The sequence below is a fragment of the Cornus florida genome, unplaced genomic scaffold (assembly GCF_030987335.1).
Source record: "Cornus florida cultivar Cherokee Brave unplaced genomic scaffold, ASM3098733v1 CherokeeBrave_3.0.0_Hap2_Chr11, whole genome shotgun sequence".
NCBI lineage: Eukaryota > Viridiplantae > Streptophyta > Magnoliopsida > Cornales > Cornaceae > Cornus > Cornus florida.
The window spans coordinates 49,332,307-49,350,634 of record NW_026775581.1 but is presented as its reverse complement, the minus strand read 5'-3'; the positions used below and the strand labels follow the sequence as shown (position 1 = coordinate 49,350,634).

The window sequence follows — 18,328 nt, the reverse complement described above, 5'->3', positions numbered from 1 at the left end:
CCCCTACATAGCATTAATAAATTCTCTTGAAAATCCAATAATAGGGATACCCTCATCAAAGAGTACAAGGATCAAAATAACTTTAGTACCGAGTAATATGAAAAAAAAAAAAATTGGAAGATTTTATATAAAATTTATAAGCTTCTCAGACAGATTTTTATAAACCAAAATTAAACAAAATTACAATCAAACTAACCAAAAGATTTTAATCCCCAAGGATGTTGCTACTCTAGAGGCATAAACAAGACAAAGGCTTGGCCCATTATAGCACCAACTGAGGTACTAAGAAGAAAAACACAAGAATGAAGATGTTATGTAGACTTTGTCGTGTACCGATAGAGTGCTCTTGGATGCTGGAATTTAGACTTAAAAAATGTCAAACTTTCACCAAGAAAAATTATAGAATCCTAGGTAACTCTTACCATGGGGATGAGGGAGAGGAAAACTTCAAAATTCGTCAAAAACATAATCGATCTTACATGGAATAGAAAAGGAGAATCCAAATAAGTTACATTGTAAAACACTAGGTGATTGCTTCACCAAAAACCTTTCTGCTAAATGTTCCTACCATGCCAAAACTGCCAGGTCCACGATGAGAGCGGTTGAAAATCTCCAAAGAACTATTCGCCTTTTCTTCAACTACCAAGTCATGTTTCTTAAAAGCTTGACAGATGGTTAGCCTGCAAAATATTGTTCATTTGGATATAAATATATAATTCACAATTTAATTTAAAAAAAAAAAAGAAAAAAAAAGGATTGTTGTGGCAAAAAAGATTACAAAGCATACTTTACCTAAGAAACCAAAACTGTAAAACCAAAAACAGAATCAAAGGAATTTCTGCCGACAAATTCAATAACACAACAAAATATCTACATGCGTCCTTTGAAAAAGAAAATAATTTCCTGTACTCAAACATGACCATGAAAAAGAACACCACAACATGCTTGAATTTACTCTGTGATGTTATGTTAGTCCTTCGAAACAATTATAGGGTCACGAGTACCAAATATATAGGCAAGAATGGTCCCAAAAAGTAAAGAAAACCCATTGAGGAAAAACAAAGCATGTCAAATATTTAAGTTCTAAACGTCTTAGAGGAGGGTAGGGAAGTGAGTGTATGTCTTCCACTCTGTCCAATCTATGTTACCTAGGTCCTTTCCATTCATAAATCCAGCTTGCAACCTGAATATCTAACAATCCAAGTAATAGGAAATACGTCTTAACCCTGATATTGTTCAACAAAATGATGATTCAAAATGGATACTAAAATTCCAGGATCCGAGGATGTTAAAATTTTCCGTTTGCTACCTAACCCCCACCCGAGACCTAAGACAAGCTAAACTCATCACCATCCCATTCTCAGGAGTAAATACCAATCCTATTTTAGCTGCCAAAGAATAAATTACAGCTCCTTGTTCCTGAATGGATGGAAAATTCTCATCGTGATGTGTTTGACGACTGGAAAAAGAAAGACTTTGATGGCTGGAGAAGAGAGTGAAAGAGAGGAGAGAATGAGAGAGACTAAATGGGTTTTGGGAGGCAATACAGATAAGTGAGAGATTGGGATACTAATTTGAACAAATGCATCGAGTGGCAATCATTTCCAGTGAAAATAACATGTTCTGAAAATTAAAGGCTTGTGATATTGAGATAAGTTTTATGAGGTTGCACGATCAGCCAATGAATCTGGTAATACTAGCAATTGATTGCTTGATACTTAACAAGACAACATTGTATCACTTAAATAATGTAGCGTATCTTTGTTGGATCAGAGCCAGTGAGATCAAGACGACTCCGTAATCTGAACCTTGATTGCACCTGAACAGAGGCCAAGTCCGCTCACTTGCCCCAATAAATTAAGCCATATATGCAGGAGTGGCACGAGAGATCCAATTTTTCTATGCCGACTCAGTTTCATGACAGATCCAATTTTTCAATGCTGCAGAGCATGATCACTTGGGAGAAGTTGTGGTGATTAACAAGATCTAATTTAATTATTTGTGGAAAAAACATATATTTACAGTTAGTTGTTCTCCCTTCCATGAATCCATGTGGTCCTAATATACTTCTCTTAAACAATTAGTATCATCCCAATTTTGCCTTTGCATCTGTTTCTCCATCTTCTGTTGCTGCTGCAACATTCATATATGACTATAGAATTGAGCTTCGAAAAGCCTACAAGTTCATTTCCACTACTAAAGTGATTAATGCAGAAGTTGAAGTCAAGTTCAAAACTATATTTTGTAAGTTCAGAATCATGTAAAATATGACTTAGTAATTAGTTAAACTGTTTGCACCCAAAATGCTGGTCCGCAGGCCTTATTACACATTGTTTGAAGGAATATAGAACAATGTCTATAGACTATACCCAAAAATTATTTTTGCAACAGACCAATTTTGTAAAGTCTAGTATAGAAAGACTTGTAAATTGATCTTGGGTAGTCAGGACAAAACCAATATTTGCTTTCAGGAAGGACACATAGGAAATGAAGAGAACGACAAGAAAATTATCAGAGAATGTGAGCATTCCTCCATTGGCCACACGGGCGGTTACTATTAGTGGAAAAGTAAAATGACACCATGAAAACACTTGCATACTATGATGAGGTAGTTATGCATAGACAAGAAACTGCCAAAGCCAGCAGGCACCATTAAAATTGCTCCAATACAACTCCAGACATTTTCTTTATCTATGTTTCAGTTATGTGTAACAACAGCAATAACCTAGTCTTACTCGTAATCTTAGCCTTAATGCAGTATCAATCTCTATAATTGTAATCAGCAATTCATCAATAGTAAGGTTTATTCATTCTTCTTAGCTCAATATAATTGCAATTTTCCAAAATAATATAATAAAAATATCACATTTTATACAGAATCAGCTTAAGGGGGCATTCCTCAGTCCCCACATCTCTTAATCAAGTAATACCGAGCCTCAAGCTATGTGAATATTTTGGTTCGGATTCTTCGGAATCCTACACACTAAATTCCTTGGATCATTGGCATGCCCATGATCATACGATTCATACTCAACTTGAGAACTCAGTAGCCAAGTAATGACAAAAGTATGCTAAGCTCAAGACTTAACTTCAAATAGCCTGAATATTTATGTGAACACACATCTAAAACACATTCTTGTTTTCCTTGCTTTATATAAGCATTACCAACTTGTTAATTACTCCAATGCTATCAAATATATCAGCTTTTTTTAATGCATAAAAAAGAGGTTTTATGACTGATATTATAGAAAATATAGATTGAAAGAAAGAAGAGCAGAAACTAATACAACTAGACTTGAATATCTAAAATTTCACACATCATTAACTAAATCCATGAGTGAAAATTGGCATAGAGCCAGTTGAAGATGTGTTAGATTAATAATATACCCAATAATCCTGCGACAGACAAGAAAATGACAGCACAGGAGCATCATATGAAACAAAGTATTTGCTGTAGCTGCGTTAAAAATGATAAAATTGAAGGCTTTATTTGTGGTAACCCAATTGGTAGCAAAGAGGTGCAAAAAGGTAGCTTCCCACCAAATGTATTTCTTAGACGAATCATGTCTCCATCCTAGCTGATAGCAAACTCATAGCCAGGTGTAGTGGACTCTTAAGGACTGTGTTGCAACTAATTATTGGTCATATAAAATATAATGGAAATCAATTAACATTAAGAAATCTATATAGAAATCATTTTTAAAATAACAGAGTCAGTTTCTAAAGCAAACTTCTAGAATTTACTACTACATAAGGATGCAATATTTCGTAAGAATTACAACCTTGTTTTACCCAGAGATTACAGTTTAACAAATAAGGATGCAATATTTCGTAAGAATTACAATCTTGTTTTACCCAGAGATTACAGTTTAACAAATTTCTCTGATTCTGCTATAGTGGACAACCTATGTTATTAACAGACTCTTTAGATATAAATATAATGCAAAACTAATAAACTGATTTTTGGTGATTGTATGAAGTAAGAGAACTTCTAAAAAGCCCTTTTCTTGAATTGAAGGGAGAATTCACCCCTACCTCTTTCCCTACAGAATAAATTATTTTATAACGTAATGGTGTATTTGAACTTTGCCGTAGCTATTTATAAAAACCAAATTTCATCAACCCCAAAAGTTCATATTGGAAAAAGACATTATTTGCATTACAATGTATAGGGGGGGAAAAAAAAAGGACTTTTTTTACAGTCCCCTACCCTACTAAATTTATCAACAGTCCATGTGCCCTCCAAATTTTCTTTTACTTGAGCATCTCAAGCCACTCACTAAACTATTTCCACCTCAGATGTATTTCTCTCAACCATAACTAGAGTCCAAAATTCACAACCACTTCCACCAAAGCAACAAGCAATTGATTTAGAGAAGAATAGTCACTATAATGACCAAAGATGGAAATAATTAAAATTGCTATCTAAAAAATGGGCACTAAAATGAACAGAGTGATCACGAGTTTTCATACATGGACATAGTAAAGTATTTGGTCAATTTAAACCTTAGATAGTTAAACTAATTTCAAATGTTTAAATTACACTGACTATTAAGATTGTGCTTAATTTTACAATAGAAACATGAATAGGCAGCATGATGCCACAATAGAAATGAGTCCAAGTTCATATTACGCACCTTTAAAGCTCGGTTCTCAAATTCTCAATTACATTTGCCACAGAACAACAAAGTCTTGCCTCTGAGGTTAATGAATTAGTAAGTCCCGCTATAGCTCTCAGCTCTTCATGAAATTCTGGATGCAAGACCAGTGAAGAAAAATGCTCATCCAGCACCAACCCAAGACACTTTACAATGCTTTCAAGCGTAGGGATAAATTCACAAGCTTTCAACCCCAACACAGATGAGGCTTTCAGACAAGGACTAGCCTGAGGAAACTTTTCATACTTCTTCAACCACTTCCCCAAATATCGAATCAAACCCATCATCTCCGAGCCATTCAACTTGCTAACACAAGATGACAGTATCAGTACATCAAGATTTGAAGAGGCTAGCAAAAAATGCAAGCACAACTCTGGAAGAGAAAACTCATCATGTGCCACCATAAGTAAAATTGAGGCCTCCTTCGCCAAGCACGACTTCTTCCCAGAAAGACTTTTGTCTGTCACCTTCTCTATGGCCATTAATGCTTGGCCCTCCCATTCCTGCCTCACACTAACCATACTTTTATAGGCATCTTTAGGCGGTGAAAGAAAGTATTTCAAAATGCAAAGTATATCAGACGCTTGAAGATCCGACACATGCTTGAGACACAAACAAACCAAATCCGACTTCTTCTTCTCAATTAAATTATAAACCAAATTCGACGAACACGAATGCTCAACAACCCCATGAACTATTAGGGTTTCTACCAGCTCCCAAACCTCAAAAGCAATACACGCCTCCAAAACCAAACCCACTACCTCTGGACCCATACAAAACCCTAGCTTCTCAATCAGTTCACGAGTATACTTCTCATCTGACGGATTGAGCCGAAGTGACATTCCTAATTTCTCTCTATTTTTCTCCATATAAGAATTCAACATCCCAATAAACTCATCCCTATTGAAATTAGGGTTTTTGAGCTTTCTTTTTAACAGTTTAAGGAAATTCTTCCCTAACTCCATGATTTCAGTATCAACTTGCGAAATTTCCCAACCCTCAACTCGTTTTACAAGCGATGTGTCTTTTGGGTATTCATTTTGAGCCTTTAAGTTGAGCAAAATGGGTTTTGAGTTGAGAATGATTGGGTAGTCTGATTGAGAAGTGAGCGGTGAGGGATTGGCCGAAGCCTTCGTGATGACTTCAAGCAGAGACATAGAGAACTCGAACTTTGGCCTAAAATTAGAAAATTTTCTCGGAAAACAAACAGGTGAAGTGAAAGATCAGACCTCAGTTGTTACAGAGACGCGGTGATGGTGACGGCGGCGAGCGGCGAGCGGTGACGGCGGCGAGCGGCGAGCGGCGAGCGGCGACGGCGGAGAACTTTTAAGACCTAAGATGACAAGTTCTGTGCCAGAGTGAGTGATCTGGGACTGAAGGGTTAGAGTTTAGAACCTAACACCTGGTGGATGGGCTTGAGTGACCAAAACTATGATGGTCCAATTTTTTGTTTTACTACTGTGTGTGTGTGTGTGTTTTTTCTCTGTTTTTTTTTGTGTCCTAATTCCCCTGGTTTGGGCCTAGACCTTATTTTCAGACTTCTTGGTCTTTTCTATTGTTTAGTTGTTTTAGCCCAATGGGCTGTTCTGGTTTGGGCCATGCTCTTGTACCTGCAACCATATTGTATATTTTCATATCTATACAATTGCTTCAACTTCGAGAGAGGCAAAAAAAATAAAAAAAAAGAAAGAAGTTTACGAATTTGTTTTCCAAAGTCAAAACAATTTGTGTGTTTGATTATAATATTCACTTGACATAAGTGGTTTTTTCTTTTTCATTTTTATTTTTTATTTTTATTTTTATTTTTTATATTAACAAGAAATACAACTCATTTTGCACACACCGGACTCAAATCCCTTCCATTCTCTTTGAAAATGCAACACATTGACTAATATTTACTTAATTGAATAGGCTTGCGTTTTCTTATTAAAATCTTTTAATAAAGAAATTGAAAATGACTAAAAGACTTATAATCACCCAGTTCGTGGAAGACCAGAATACTCCTAATTTGGTCCCAATAATACGTAAACAACTAAAAAAAAAAAATTAGAATACACAAATGGGTTAGTTAATTATAGCTTGTTTGGTCTCAAAAAAGTTCCATTTAAAAGTAGTGAAGTACAAAAATTTGACATTCAATTGTACAGTTTGAATTGTTCAAGAGAACAACTTTTGGCATACATCACTGTATTTTTATACTAGGATATTCCTCTTGACCTATCCCCAAAAAAAAAAAAATATATATATATATATAGACACACACACATATATATTTATATTCCTAATCCAAAAATGTAAACAAATAGTAAATCTTTTAGACCACGCCCATCTGTGACTCAACCACTAAGAAATAGGGTATTAAGCTTCAGATATGGATTTTCTTTATTAATTTTTTTCTTCGAGGATATTTTTTTATTTCTTTATAACACATATATCGGTCTCATAACACACGCATCATTCAAATTAAGAGTGTGGTTCAAAAGCGAGATCTCAAAAAACTTATCTCCCGGATTCCTACCAACGCCGTTTGGCCTATGGGGGCCTCTCTGAGCATCTTCAAATCGTCAACGATTATGAACATGTTACAATATCACTTGTGTAATTATTTACCGAATATCACTTGTGTAACTATTTATCGTGTTATTTTTGCACAAAAAATAAATTAAAACAAAATAATAACGTGACATATTCATAAATTAGAGAGAAAAATTCAATCAAAAGTGATGGTTATAATGTAGATAACTAAGTTGGCATAAAGTCTTTTAGCACGACTCAAAGTTCTTGTATTCAATTCCTTCAGGAGTTTAAAGTTTAAACCACTCTCCAACCCACACACGACACAAGGAGGTGTGAAGGCTCTCCGAAATGAATAAATGAATGAAAATAGGACTTAGGCTTCAACAAGTGGGAAGAAGATGAAGTTGAAATAGGATCAATTGAGTTATGACTTGGTGGAGTAAAGTCAACCATAGTTAGGTTCAATTGATTAATTAGCAACTTGAGGGTTCATTTGGTTGACTCTCAATTTGATAGTTTTTAGATAATTTTGGAGAGAACAATACTGGTCTATCCACGGATGTGTTGGGAATTTCAATTGTTAATGTGATCCAATCACAAGTACACATATTGTCTAAAATTACAAAATCGAGAAAGCCATGAATAAGAAAAACACATGGTGACTGAATTTATTCCCAAAAGAGAAAAAATGTTTTCCTTATTTATTAATTACCTCATTTTAAAATAACAGATTATATATGTGCATTTGTGATTGGACTACATCAACCGTTCACTAGAAATCACCTACTCACTCAAAGGTAAGTACAAGTAACTTTTGGAGAAGTAATTTTATGTCATTGCAATATTGATGATATATTATCACTAACTAATTAAATTCTGACACGTAATGATAGGTCCATTAAATAATTATATATATTTTTTTATATGACAAGATATAATTAATTGATGATATTGTTGATGTAACATTATGGATGTAGAAAAATCTTTCCCATAAAAAAAGAAAAATTAACTAATTTGTATTATGATTATGATTCTTTCAATGAATTATGAACACTACATATATAGTAGTCCAGTCAGTTAAAGAGGGAGAAAGTATTAAATATCTAGGAATATGGTACTTCAAGATAGCAGAAGTCATTAGATCATGGATGTGATAGTGGGCCTTATCACATCCAAGGAGTAGAATGGCGCCAAAAATAATAATAATAATAAATATTAAATACTCCCTAAAGAAGGGGATACCTAATATTAAAACCAAAAATAAATAAACCATGCTTTGTAACTCACTAATATACTAAGCAGCAAAACACCATGGTTGATTTTTCAATTTCACCTTTTGACTACCCATGCCTCGTTGTGGAATGATCTGTGGTCAAAAGCAAGTATATTTTTTACTTTGCCCTTGAATGAGAACACCTCGTGGTCACATGGTTAAAAGTTTGAAAAATACCTTTTGACCATGATTCAAAAATCCAGGTATGATTTCAATTTTCCAAACTAATTTTTGCCTTTGCTAACACAATCAACTAAATAGCCAGTTGGTGTTAACTGGTCAGATCATGCATTGAAGTCCAAGTCAGTGAAGCAATTCTCGTGTCCTTGAAGCCTGGACCAGTATACGGAGAATTTTATGAAATTTATTTGAGGTCCCATGCAACCTAAAATTAAAATTGTAATCATAGAAAATATTTTTTAGCAATTAATTTGTTCCGAGGAGATTCGACTTAAGTAGGGTTCTAGTATTTTGAAGCGGTAATTAAATTTTTTTCATGAAAAAATGTTTAACGGAAATAATTTGTTCCAAGGAGACATGAACACAAACTTAATTTTATTTGGGGTCACTTTCATAAAACTTTCATTATTTTTAAATTTTGATTATAAACCCCCAACTTATTTCAAAAGATTCCCTATACTTTAAAAAGTGATCAAATTGTTCTAATATTCACATCCAACCGGTTAACCGGGCTGTGAAATAACAAGTAGGGTTCTAATATTTCTAAGGGATTATTTGTGAAAAATCTTCCTATACTATACATGTTTGTGAATTGTCCCTGTATTACAATTTGTCCTCTTGACTATTTAAAATGTTGCAGATACCGTACTTTGAAGGATGGCAAATTTGTTCCGAGTGTTTCTCCCTTTCCATTACTTATATTCAGTGCGTCATGCATACCACACCAATATTAGTATGTCTGGCCAATAAAAATACACCATTCTATTAAATTAGTCCCACTTATTTTTAAAAGTGCTCTCAACTAACTCTTATAATTATTTTCATTAACCTGGTATACCAGGGCATTTTAAAATTTGTGCCTTTTGCTCCTACCCCAAATTCAAAGATACTGTAGAACATTTTTCATTTGTTTTTTTTTTTTTTTATCATTACAAACCAAGGAAAGGGAAGACTTGAACACGATCACACCCATTCGGGAAGTTAGGTGTTATCAGCTAGATTACTTAGTAATGCCCGGTATAGAGCAAATTAAGAAGCTACTATATATTTGCTACTGAAAAAAAAAAAGAAGGGTTTTTGGAACGAGTAATACTCTAATACCACTCGTATGTTGATGATATGTATAACTAACGGATTAAATATTGCTGACATGCAGTGGTAGGATCCACTAAACTAATTACACTTTTACTTATTTGACATCGATGACATGTATTTTTTACCCCCGCTACTAACATAAATGGGACTTGTGGGTTGTGATCGATGAGAAAGTATACAATATTTCGAAATATTTATACGCGATACGCTGACTAAAGTATAATTATGAAAAGTCTGTGAGGAATGAAGAGTTTTTTAAATATATATATATATATATATATATATATATATATATATATATATTCTTAGAGCACATGTATTGGCCCCAAGTACCATTTAAGTCGAAAGTAAGGTTCGAAAGTTAAGGACTTATCTCCCGAATTTCTGCCAATATCTCTATACTCCTAAGTATTATATATATTATTGTTCCGTAGACGAGAGGACAGCCTAATATATACCTGTAAAGTATTGTACTTTCTTGTGGTTGACGTATCTTGTCTAGGCATGTTGTTCTTTGCCTCCAAATTGGACTCTCATGTTTGAAAAGTCCAAATATTGTGCCCAACTTTCAAATTTCAAGTTACTTTCTCTTGATTCAAGTTTTTAATTCAATGGGAATAGATATGAGCCTAATTAAGCTAATTTTGTGGCCAATCGCATAAAAAAGTCTGAATTATAGTTACACAACAATAAAATTATTTAATTTAGCGGCTCTTGGAGATTAAAAGCCTAGCATTTGACTTCCCACATGAATGCTCAATTTTGTGATGGTCACAACGCCCATTTATAAAAGCTAATAGTCAATTTATAAATAATGAATTCAATAGTCCACAACTTACTAATTATTTATATTTATTTTATAATAAATAATCATCTCTAACCAATTGCGTGTTTTTTCTATGATTTTTTTAATTATTTTGTGTAGCTTAATTATATGGCTGTTGAAAACCTTGAGTTTTGACCACAACCTTTTTAGAATGTGTTTCTTAGATCATATTTTCTAATAAATTAATTAATAATTTTATTATAACTATATCTAGATTAAGATAATACTTATAAACCAAAACATAACAATCATGCATTGTCCTTCTTAGGATTGAAATCAAGATCGAAATCAAGATTTAGACTTCCAATAATCTGTTGAAATATCCAAGTCAGGTGTCACCTCAGTACCCATCATCATCCTCACATAACACATAGATCTATGCTGCAATCGGATTGGAGGAGAGGGAACGATAGAGATGTGGGAAGAAGTGGTGGGGGCCATGGTGGAGAGAGCTAGGGGGCTGTGGTGTTGTTGGTGGCCGAGAGTGGTGGTGGGGAGGAGCATTAGGGTTTTTTTTGGAATGGAGGTTGAGAGATGATTTTTTCAGATGAGTTTTAATTGGTTAACCGATAAAAATGGGTCTAATATGTTTTTTTAATTTTTTAATTTTAGATATATTTTTTAGACACTTGTCAGCATTTTATTAGGTCCATCACCCATTAGGAGAACCTCTTCTTTTCTTTTCTTTTTTTGATAATTCGTGAGATTTCGTCCCGACTAATTTTCAAAAATTCAAAAATGGCGTCTCTTCACCTTGAATCGGATAAGCTCCTGAGTATGTTAGCATAGACATAAAAAATCACTTTAAACTTGTTAAGTTCTAAAATTTAACGTTTAAACTCTACCCCATATCCAAACCAAGCGTGAATAGAAGGAACCTCCTTATAGGGTAGGCAGCAAACATTGTTGCGCCCTAAAATGTGGCTACAGCAATAAAAGTTCAACACTAGCTTTTTCACAAACTGTTGTAGAACATGAAAAGTCTTAGAACATAATAAGGTCAAAGACACCTTTATAAATAAATAAAAAAGGTCAAAGACACCAACTGTTTTAATTATCACCGCCATGTGAATCTCTCTATTCCGAATTTGACAATAACGGTTGAAAAGTTGGAACTTGGCCTTCATCACATGCATGGTCCATGTATACAATTACTCAATACATACATACATTAGAATTTTGTTTCTTATTTATTTTACGTATTTATAATTTTGTTAAAATTCTAAATAAGCCGCTACTAGATTTTTGAAAAAATTCCAATATATATATATATATACACACACACATGCTCCAACTGGATTTTTTTGGCCCTAAGAATAAGTCTCTCGTGTTAGACCATTGAATTAATGATGTGTCAAACATCAAGTAAAATACGTAATTTCTTAATGTTTAATTTTTGAGAAATACAATAAGCGAAGAATAGAAACTTTTTGTTGAATTCTTTGTTTTATTAGAAAAATGGTTTGCAAAAAAAAAATAAATAAATAAAAGGAGGTGGCTTAACAAGTTTGATACTTTGATTAACTGAATGGTCACAAAATTAATTAAATTGACATTCGATCTGGTCCAAGTTAGTAATGCTTATGAACACTGCTAACAAATATATAACGTTTATGTCATGCATTGACTGAATCCTTAGAAGTTAAATGGAACGAGTAAAAGATGCCAGGCAATGGCAGGGTCCGTTGGGAAACAATAGAGCAAGAGATTTGGGGGAAGTTTTGCGCAGTGTCCCGAGAATTTTCTTGAGCCCAAATAATTAGGGTTAAATTTTTTTTAAAAAATAATTAGCTCCAAGAAGGAATGAAGCATCATATCTACGGTTTAAATTTTTTTGAGTGCAAATAATTTTTTAAGATCACGTCTATGGGTGAAAGTTCGAGATTTATTTGACCAGTGTGGAGGGAAAGTTTTGCGCGGTGTCCCGAAAATTTAATCAGAGCAAAGTCCAAATCTTTTTTCTTGCACCCCAAATAATGAAAAACATGGAATAATAATTCATGCATGAAGTTAATTAATTACAATGATCAATTAAACAGTTTTAGTAACTTGAGCTTTGTTCAAGTTTGACAAACAATCAATAGACGTGCGTACAAAAACTAAAAAACAGCTTAGTTAGATTGCTCACATTTCACCCTCCCCAAATTTTCATAACGGCAAAAGACTCGTGCACTTAGATTAACAAACTATTTTTATACTAATACGAAAAATGATATTGTAGTAAATAAGTAAGGATACATTTTTTTTTTTTGTGAGTAATAAATGATGTCATAATAAATATGTCCGAATTTGAATTCTGTATCATTAACTTGTTCAATATTATTTTAAAAATAATATATGAATAGAAGTCCATATGTGTGTATAAAAATAATAATGGACAACCTAAATCTAGGGTATTAAAACCCACGTTGACCTTCATGGATGATTAATGACCATCATATAAACTCCGGTCATCGGACTAGGACGGTGGCACAAGTTTGACCGGTTGCCCATGCATGTGACTTTTGTAATGTAAGAAACTTAATTCATGGATATATATATATATATATATATATATATATATATATTAGTTTAATTATTTAGTTACGGTGGGGACCGATTATTGCGGCTCAACATGTTACCTAAAAGACTTAAACGTTGAAGTTGAATTCTTCAACTTCATATCCCATATATATATATGTGTGTGTGTGTGTGTGTATTGCACATAACGGATATATAAGAATATAATTTGCATATTGTTAATTTGCTTGATTACAATTAGACCATTGACATTTTGTGTTGGTTTAAACAAGTCAAATTCAGCAGCCTCTCCTTATAAGAAGAGATCAAGAAGTAGCTACTACAATTCACATCAGAAAGAGAAGTTAGAGAGAGAGAGAGATCTAGAGAGAGAGATGGAGGGTGCTTTGAGAAAATCTGGTCATGGAGATGTAGCAGCTGCAGAGGAAGAGAAGAGAGTGGAATCCAATATTGGTGATGAAGAAAGCTGCAAAGATGACAATATTGTTCTTAAGGTGAGTTATATATATATATGTATATTTTGCTTTATCTTTCAAGATTTTTCTTAGAAAAACAAGATCAAACATCTCCATATATGGAGGAATTATATTCTTCATTGGCTTGCTATTCAATTAATGAACTGGTTTTTTTATGACATGAAATTAAAAATAATTGGATTTTTAATTTTAATATTGAAAATGCTACATTTTAAAAATAAAAATAAAAAATTTCCCTGATGTAATTCACTATTTACAATCTTTTAATTGTGAAGTTTTGAATTTTGATTGAATTGTGGAGCGACTTGAGAACAAAGTTGTTAAGGATATGACATATTGAGTTTTATATATATATATATATATATATATATATATATATAATTGCTAAAAATACATGGGCGATAACATGTACAGTCTTCTTCAAGAGATTGTAGCCTTCTATTTAATCTTGTCTTGTTTGACTATTTTTTTTTTTTGTGTTCCAAGAAATCACAATCATAATGAATGCAATTAACTTTTTTTTAAAATTGAGGACCACATGTTATAGTATATAGATATCTTATAATTATTATAAAAAATAAAAATAAAAACTGCATAGCCAGATATTTAATATGTGCTTGATCAGGTAGGAAATGAAAGAAAAGACCATGCATGACAATGATAATTTGAAGCCAATATCAACTGAACACACGAATTTAATCTGAAGCAAGCAAATAAAAGAAAATAATAATTTCTTGCATGTTCTATTTTCCTACTTTTCTCTTTTTTGGAGTCACAGTTTAAATATAGTGATATCTCATGCATGTAATTAATTTCTAGATCTACAAGTGTTAGAAGATTTTACTTAACGAAAAAAAAACGTGTAAATTTTGACTTCTCTTTTTTTGGGAAATTCAAACAATCTCAGGAAATTCAAATCTACAGCCAGCTTTTGACTTGATTATTGTTAGACCATAAGAAAATTATTATTCCTTCTTTTACATATATAGAGGAGCTGAGGAAATAAAATCCATAATCCTACAAACAGTACCTTCTACATGTAAGAAATATTCATCCCATCACATGTACAAACAGTTTTAAATAGACCATTCAAAAAAAAAAAAAACAGTTTTAAATAGCACAAACCAACTATATATATACAGTTTTTATTTTTTAAATTATACAGTTTTTATACAGTTTTTATTTTTTAAATTATTAGTTGGGGTTTTGACTGCAATGTTCAAACAGGTGCCTTCAAGTATAACAAAGAGAAAAAGATCATCAGCAGAACCCAACTCAAGAACTTCCTCATCAGCCCAAGAGGATCAGGTTAGAATCATTTCAATCTTTTTTCTTAAGCATGAAAACAATTAATCGCGCACCATATGTAATTACTTGATAATTTCAAATCTTGTTTGACCCTTTCAAAATAATTTCCTCTTGTGTATTAACTTGAAATGATTTAGTAGCTAGTGTTCCTCTTTGATAAATTAATTAAATATATTTTTAGTTTTGGTCCATGAAATAATGTGCATGGTTTCAATTTTTTGATAGTAGGTCATTATTTTAAAGAGTCATTGATTAGTGTGATCATCATTAATTGAGAGTGTGATACAAATTATAACTTTATGATAAAGTGGTGACTTGTCAGATTTTGAACCACAACTCTCTTGCTTGTCAGCATGAACTAATTTACCATTGTACCAAGCAATCTTGCCCGTCCATTTCAGTGGAGCTAGGGTGATGAATACTCCATTTCTTGGAAATATTGTTACACTTTCTGATTCCAAAAATAATAATACAGATAATTAAGATTATCCTAAGATATAGTACTAATTATTATGGAACACCACATTTTATTGATTAAGTTATTTTCTTCACAAGACTCCTAGCTAGTACTAATGCGCAGTTTCTTGTAATGTATAAATGCAGGATGGACAGGTTGAATCTACGAAAGCCGAAATGGGCGAGGTGAGAGAAGAAAACCTAAGACTGAGGATGCACCTGGATCAAATTATGAAGGACTACAAGAACCTTCAGATGCAATTCTATGGCATTGTTCAGCAAGAAGCTAAAAGCTCCACAAATACAGCTAATAGTACTCACCAAGAAACCGAAGAGCGCAAACTTGTTTCCCTAACTCTTGGAAGAACTTCAAGTGATGCAGATGAGAAGGATGAAAAATACAGAATTAATCCTAGCAAAGGTAAAGGAGTTGATCAAAAATATAAAGAAGGATTAGCTCTCCGACTCATGGACTCCAAATTTGAAGTGTCTAAAATGGGATCAATAGTGCCTTCACTGATTAATCCAAGTCCTGAGAATAGCTTAGAAGAAGTGAAGGAAGAAGCCAAGGACATTTGGCCACCACAGAAAATTCTTAAGACAATGAGAAGTGCTGTAGATGATGATGTTTCACAACAGAACCCTGTGAAGAGAGCTAGGGTTTCTGTGAGAGCTCGGTGCGATACTCCAACGGTTAGTACATTTCATACTCATTCATACTATTGAATGGAGTATTGCATTTTTTTTTTTTATTATTATTAATTCGATAAGTGAAGGAAAAATTGAATGCATGACAGGTAGTTTTGGATTTTGGGGTAAAAATAAAAAATAAAAAATGAGGCCTACTGTTTGTGCTAAAATGCTTGATGAAGTAAAGGGTTAATAAGCTTAATTAATATGTTCTTCTGAAAACTTACCGAAAAAAATATTTTCTTCTAAAATATTATGCATCTATTTTATCTGATAAAACATGAATTAACAATAAAAATGTTCTAATTCTCAAAATTATATACAGATGAACGACGGATGCCAATGGAGAAAATATGGACAGAAGACTTCAAAAGGAAATCCATGCCCTAGAGCATACTATCGTTGCACTGTTTCGCCATCCTGCCCTGTGAGAAAGCAGGTATTAATTGATTAATTACATGCTATTTAAGTTATGATCCATTTTGGAAAATCAATAAACATATCAATCACCAATGGGCATTAGCTCGATCAGATAGTATGATCTCTCTTTTCAAAGAGGAAATGTTGAGTGTTCGAGTTCTATTAAGAACAATATTGTGAATGTGTATGCGTTTCAAGAGCGCCCGCATAGTAAACTTGCTCTAAAAACAAATATTTAAGCTAATTTTACTCCTTAAGAATTTACTCTGATATGTTTCTCTCTAAACTATATATATAGGTGCAAAGATTTGCTGAGGACATGACCATCTTGATAACTACCTATGAAGGAACACACAACCATCCACTTTCTATGTCAGCCACCGCCATGGCCTCCACCACTTCAGCAGCTGCATCCATGCTTATGTCCGGCTCATCAAGCTCCGCGCCAGGCTCTAATCCATCAGCTGGCATTGACCTTCATGGAATGAACTTCTATCTCTCTGATAATTCAAAGCAATTCTACCTACCCAACTCTTCAATCTCATCTACACCTTCATACCCAACAATCACACTTGACCTCACTTCAACCTCTTCCACTTCATCCTCATCTCATCTCAGTAGAATACCTCCAAGCTTCCCTCCAAAATATTCTTCCACAAATCTCAACTTCACTTCTTTGGAATCCAACCCTCCACCGGTATCTTGGAGCAATGCGGTTCAAAACTATGGAAACACTACTCAACCCTACAACAAGAACCAATTTGGTGTCCTAAACTTTGCAGGACAAACTCTAACAAATTCTTATCAGCCCTACACACAGAGGAGTACAAACCCTAATTCTCAACAGTCTCTACCACCAGATACTATTGCAGCTGCAACTAAGGCAATCACATCAGACCCGAGTTTCCAATCTGCTTTAGCAGTCGCGCTGAAATCAATCATTAATGGTGTTGATAGAGGCAGTGGAGATATATTTGGTCAGAATTTGAAGCTGAGTGAGGCCTTTCCGGCTGTGGCCAACTTGCCGCCAGCCACGGAGGCTGCAAATAAATGCTCTTTAAGCTACTTGAACATATTGCCTTCCGCGACGAAATCTCAACCAGGAAGCTTGGCTTTTCTGCAACCCTCATTGCCATTTTCTACCTCTAAGAGCAAGTCTGCTTCTCCCGGGGACGATAGAGACCATATTGTCATATGATTGATTTTTTTTTTTTTTTGTTTGCATGCTTGATTTTATGGATTAGTTTTTATCAATTTTTTCTTGGATAATTGTTGTATAATGAAGAAAATGTGAATGGATTTTGTAAACTTTTTCATCTATGTAGTTGCCAATTATGATGTATGATGAAGAAAAATTGTGCATGTAGATGTGGATGAAAGCAAGGAAATTAGAATAACCAATTTTTTTTCTTTTCTTTTCTTGGATGACATATTTTTTATAGTTGACACATTCAACATGTGGATTATAATATAAATGAGTTGCAAGGTGACACAACCTTTTTGTTTATACATATATATAAATATATATATACACACACATCTGACTCTCTCCTGCAATGGCGGAAGAAGAATCATGCAATGAGTTTGCCCAAAATATATACATACATATTATATATATAGAGAGAGATATGCATATGGCCCTTTATCTGTTTGTAATGAGCTCTACATGATAAAGATGGTTCTTTTGCCAAAAATGGGCAAATAACAAGATTAATTATAATAGTATATCACCACTATACTTGTAATATAAAAAAAGATTAAATTTTGAAGTAATTCAACGATGAGTACTTTGTCATTGGACAAGCTAATGAACCCTTTGTTTATTTTTTAAATAAAAATATATTTTACTTTAACTCTAGTTTAGGGTTAACAACAAAGTCATAATTCTTCATCTATGAGTACTATTGGC

General features: G+C 33.4%; 2 protein-coding genes across 2 annotated transcripts; one reads left to right on the top strand and one right to left on the bottom strand.

The window, feature by feature from the left end:
* Positions 1-351: 351 nt before the first annotated feature.
* Positions 352-6,087, bottom strand: LOC132284171 (uncharacterized). The gene is made up of 2 exons (XM_059786247.1): positions 4,638-6,087; positions 352-680 (listed from the first exon to the last, which is right to left on the bottom strand). The coding sequence occupies exon 1, from the start codon at positions 5,813-5,815 to the stop codon at positions 4,640-4,642; it is 1,176 nt and encodes a 391-aa protein (XP_059642230.1). The 5' UTR covers positions 5,816-6,087; the 3' UTR covers positions 352-680; positions 4,638-4,639.
* A 7,144-nt stretch (positions 6,088-13,231) lies between these two features.
* LOC132286220 (WRKY transcription factor 72A-like) lies at positions 13,232-17,737 on the top strand. Its single transcript, XM_059788494.1, has 5 exons — positions 13,232-13,563; positions 14,773-14,853; positions 15,457-16,002; positions 16,325-16,438; positions 16,718-17,737. Exons 1-5 carry the CDS (start codon positions 13,444-13,446, stop codon positions 17,615-17,617), a joined length of 1,761 nt encoding a protein of 586 aa, XP_059644477.1. The 5' UTR covers positions 13,232-13,443; the 3' UTR covers positions 17,618-17,737.
* The last annotated feature ends 591 nt before the right edge of the window (positions 17,738-18,328 follow it).

Bases quoted from the DNA above. Each gene is read 5' to 3' on its own strand.
- LOC132286220 (XM_059788494.1), top strand. From the start codon at position 13,444: ATGGAGGGTGCTTTGAGAAAATCTGGTCATGGAGATGTAGCAGCTGCA. The intron at 13,564-14,772 runs GTGAGTTATATA...ATGTTCAAACAG, and splicing joins ATGACAATATTGTTCTTAAG to GTGCCTTCAAGTATAACAAA. The intron at 14,854-15,456 runs GTTAGAATCATT...GTATAAATGCAG, and splicing joins CATCAGCCCAAGAGGATCAG to GATGGACAGGTTGAATCTAC.
- LOC132284171 (XM_059786247.1), bottom strand. From the start codon at position 5,815: ATGTCTCTGCTTGAAGTCATCACGAAGGCTTCGGCCAATCCCTCACCG.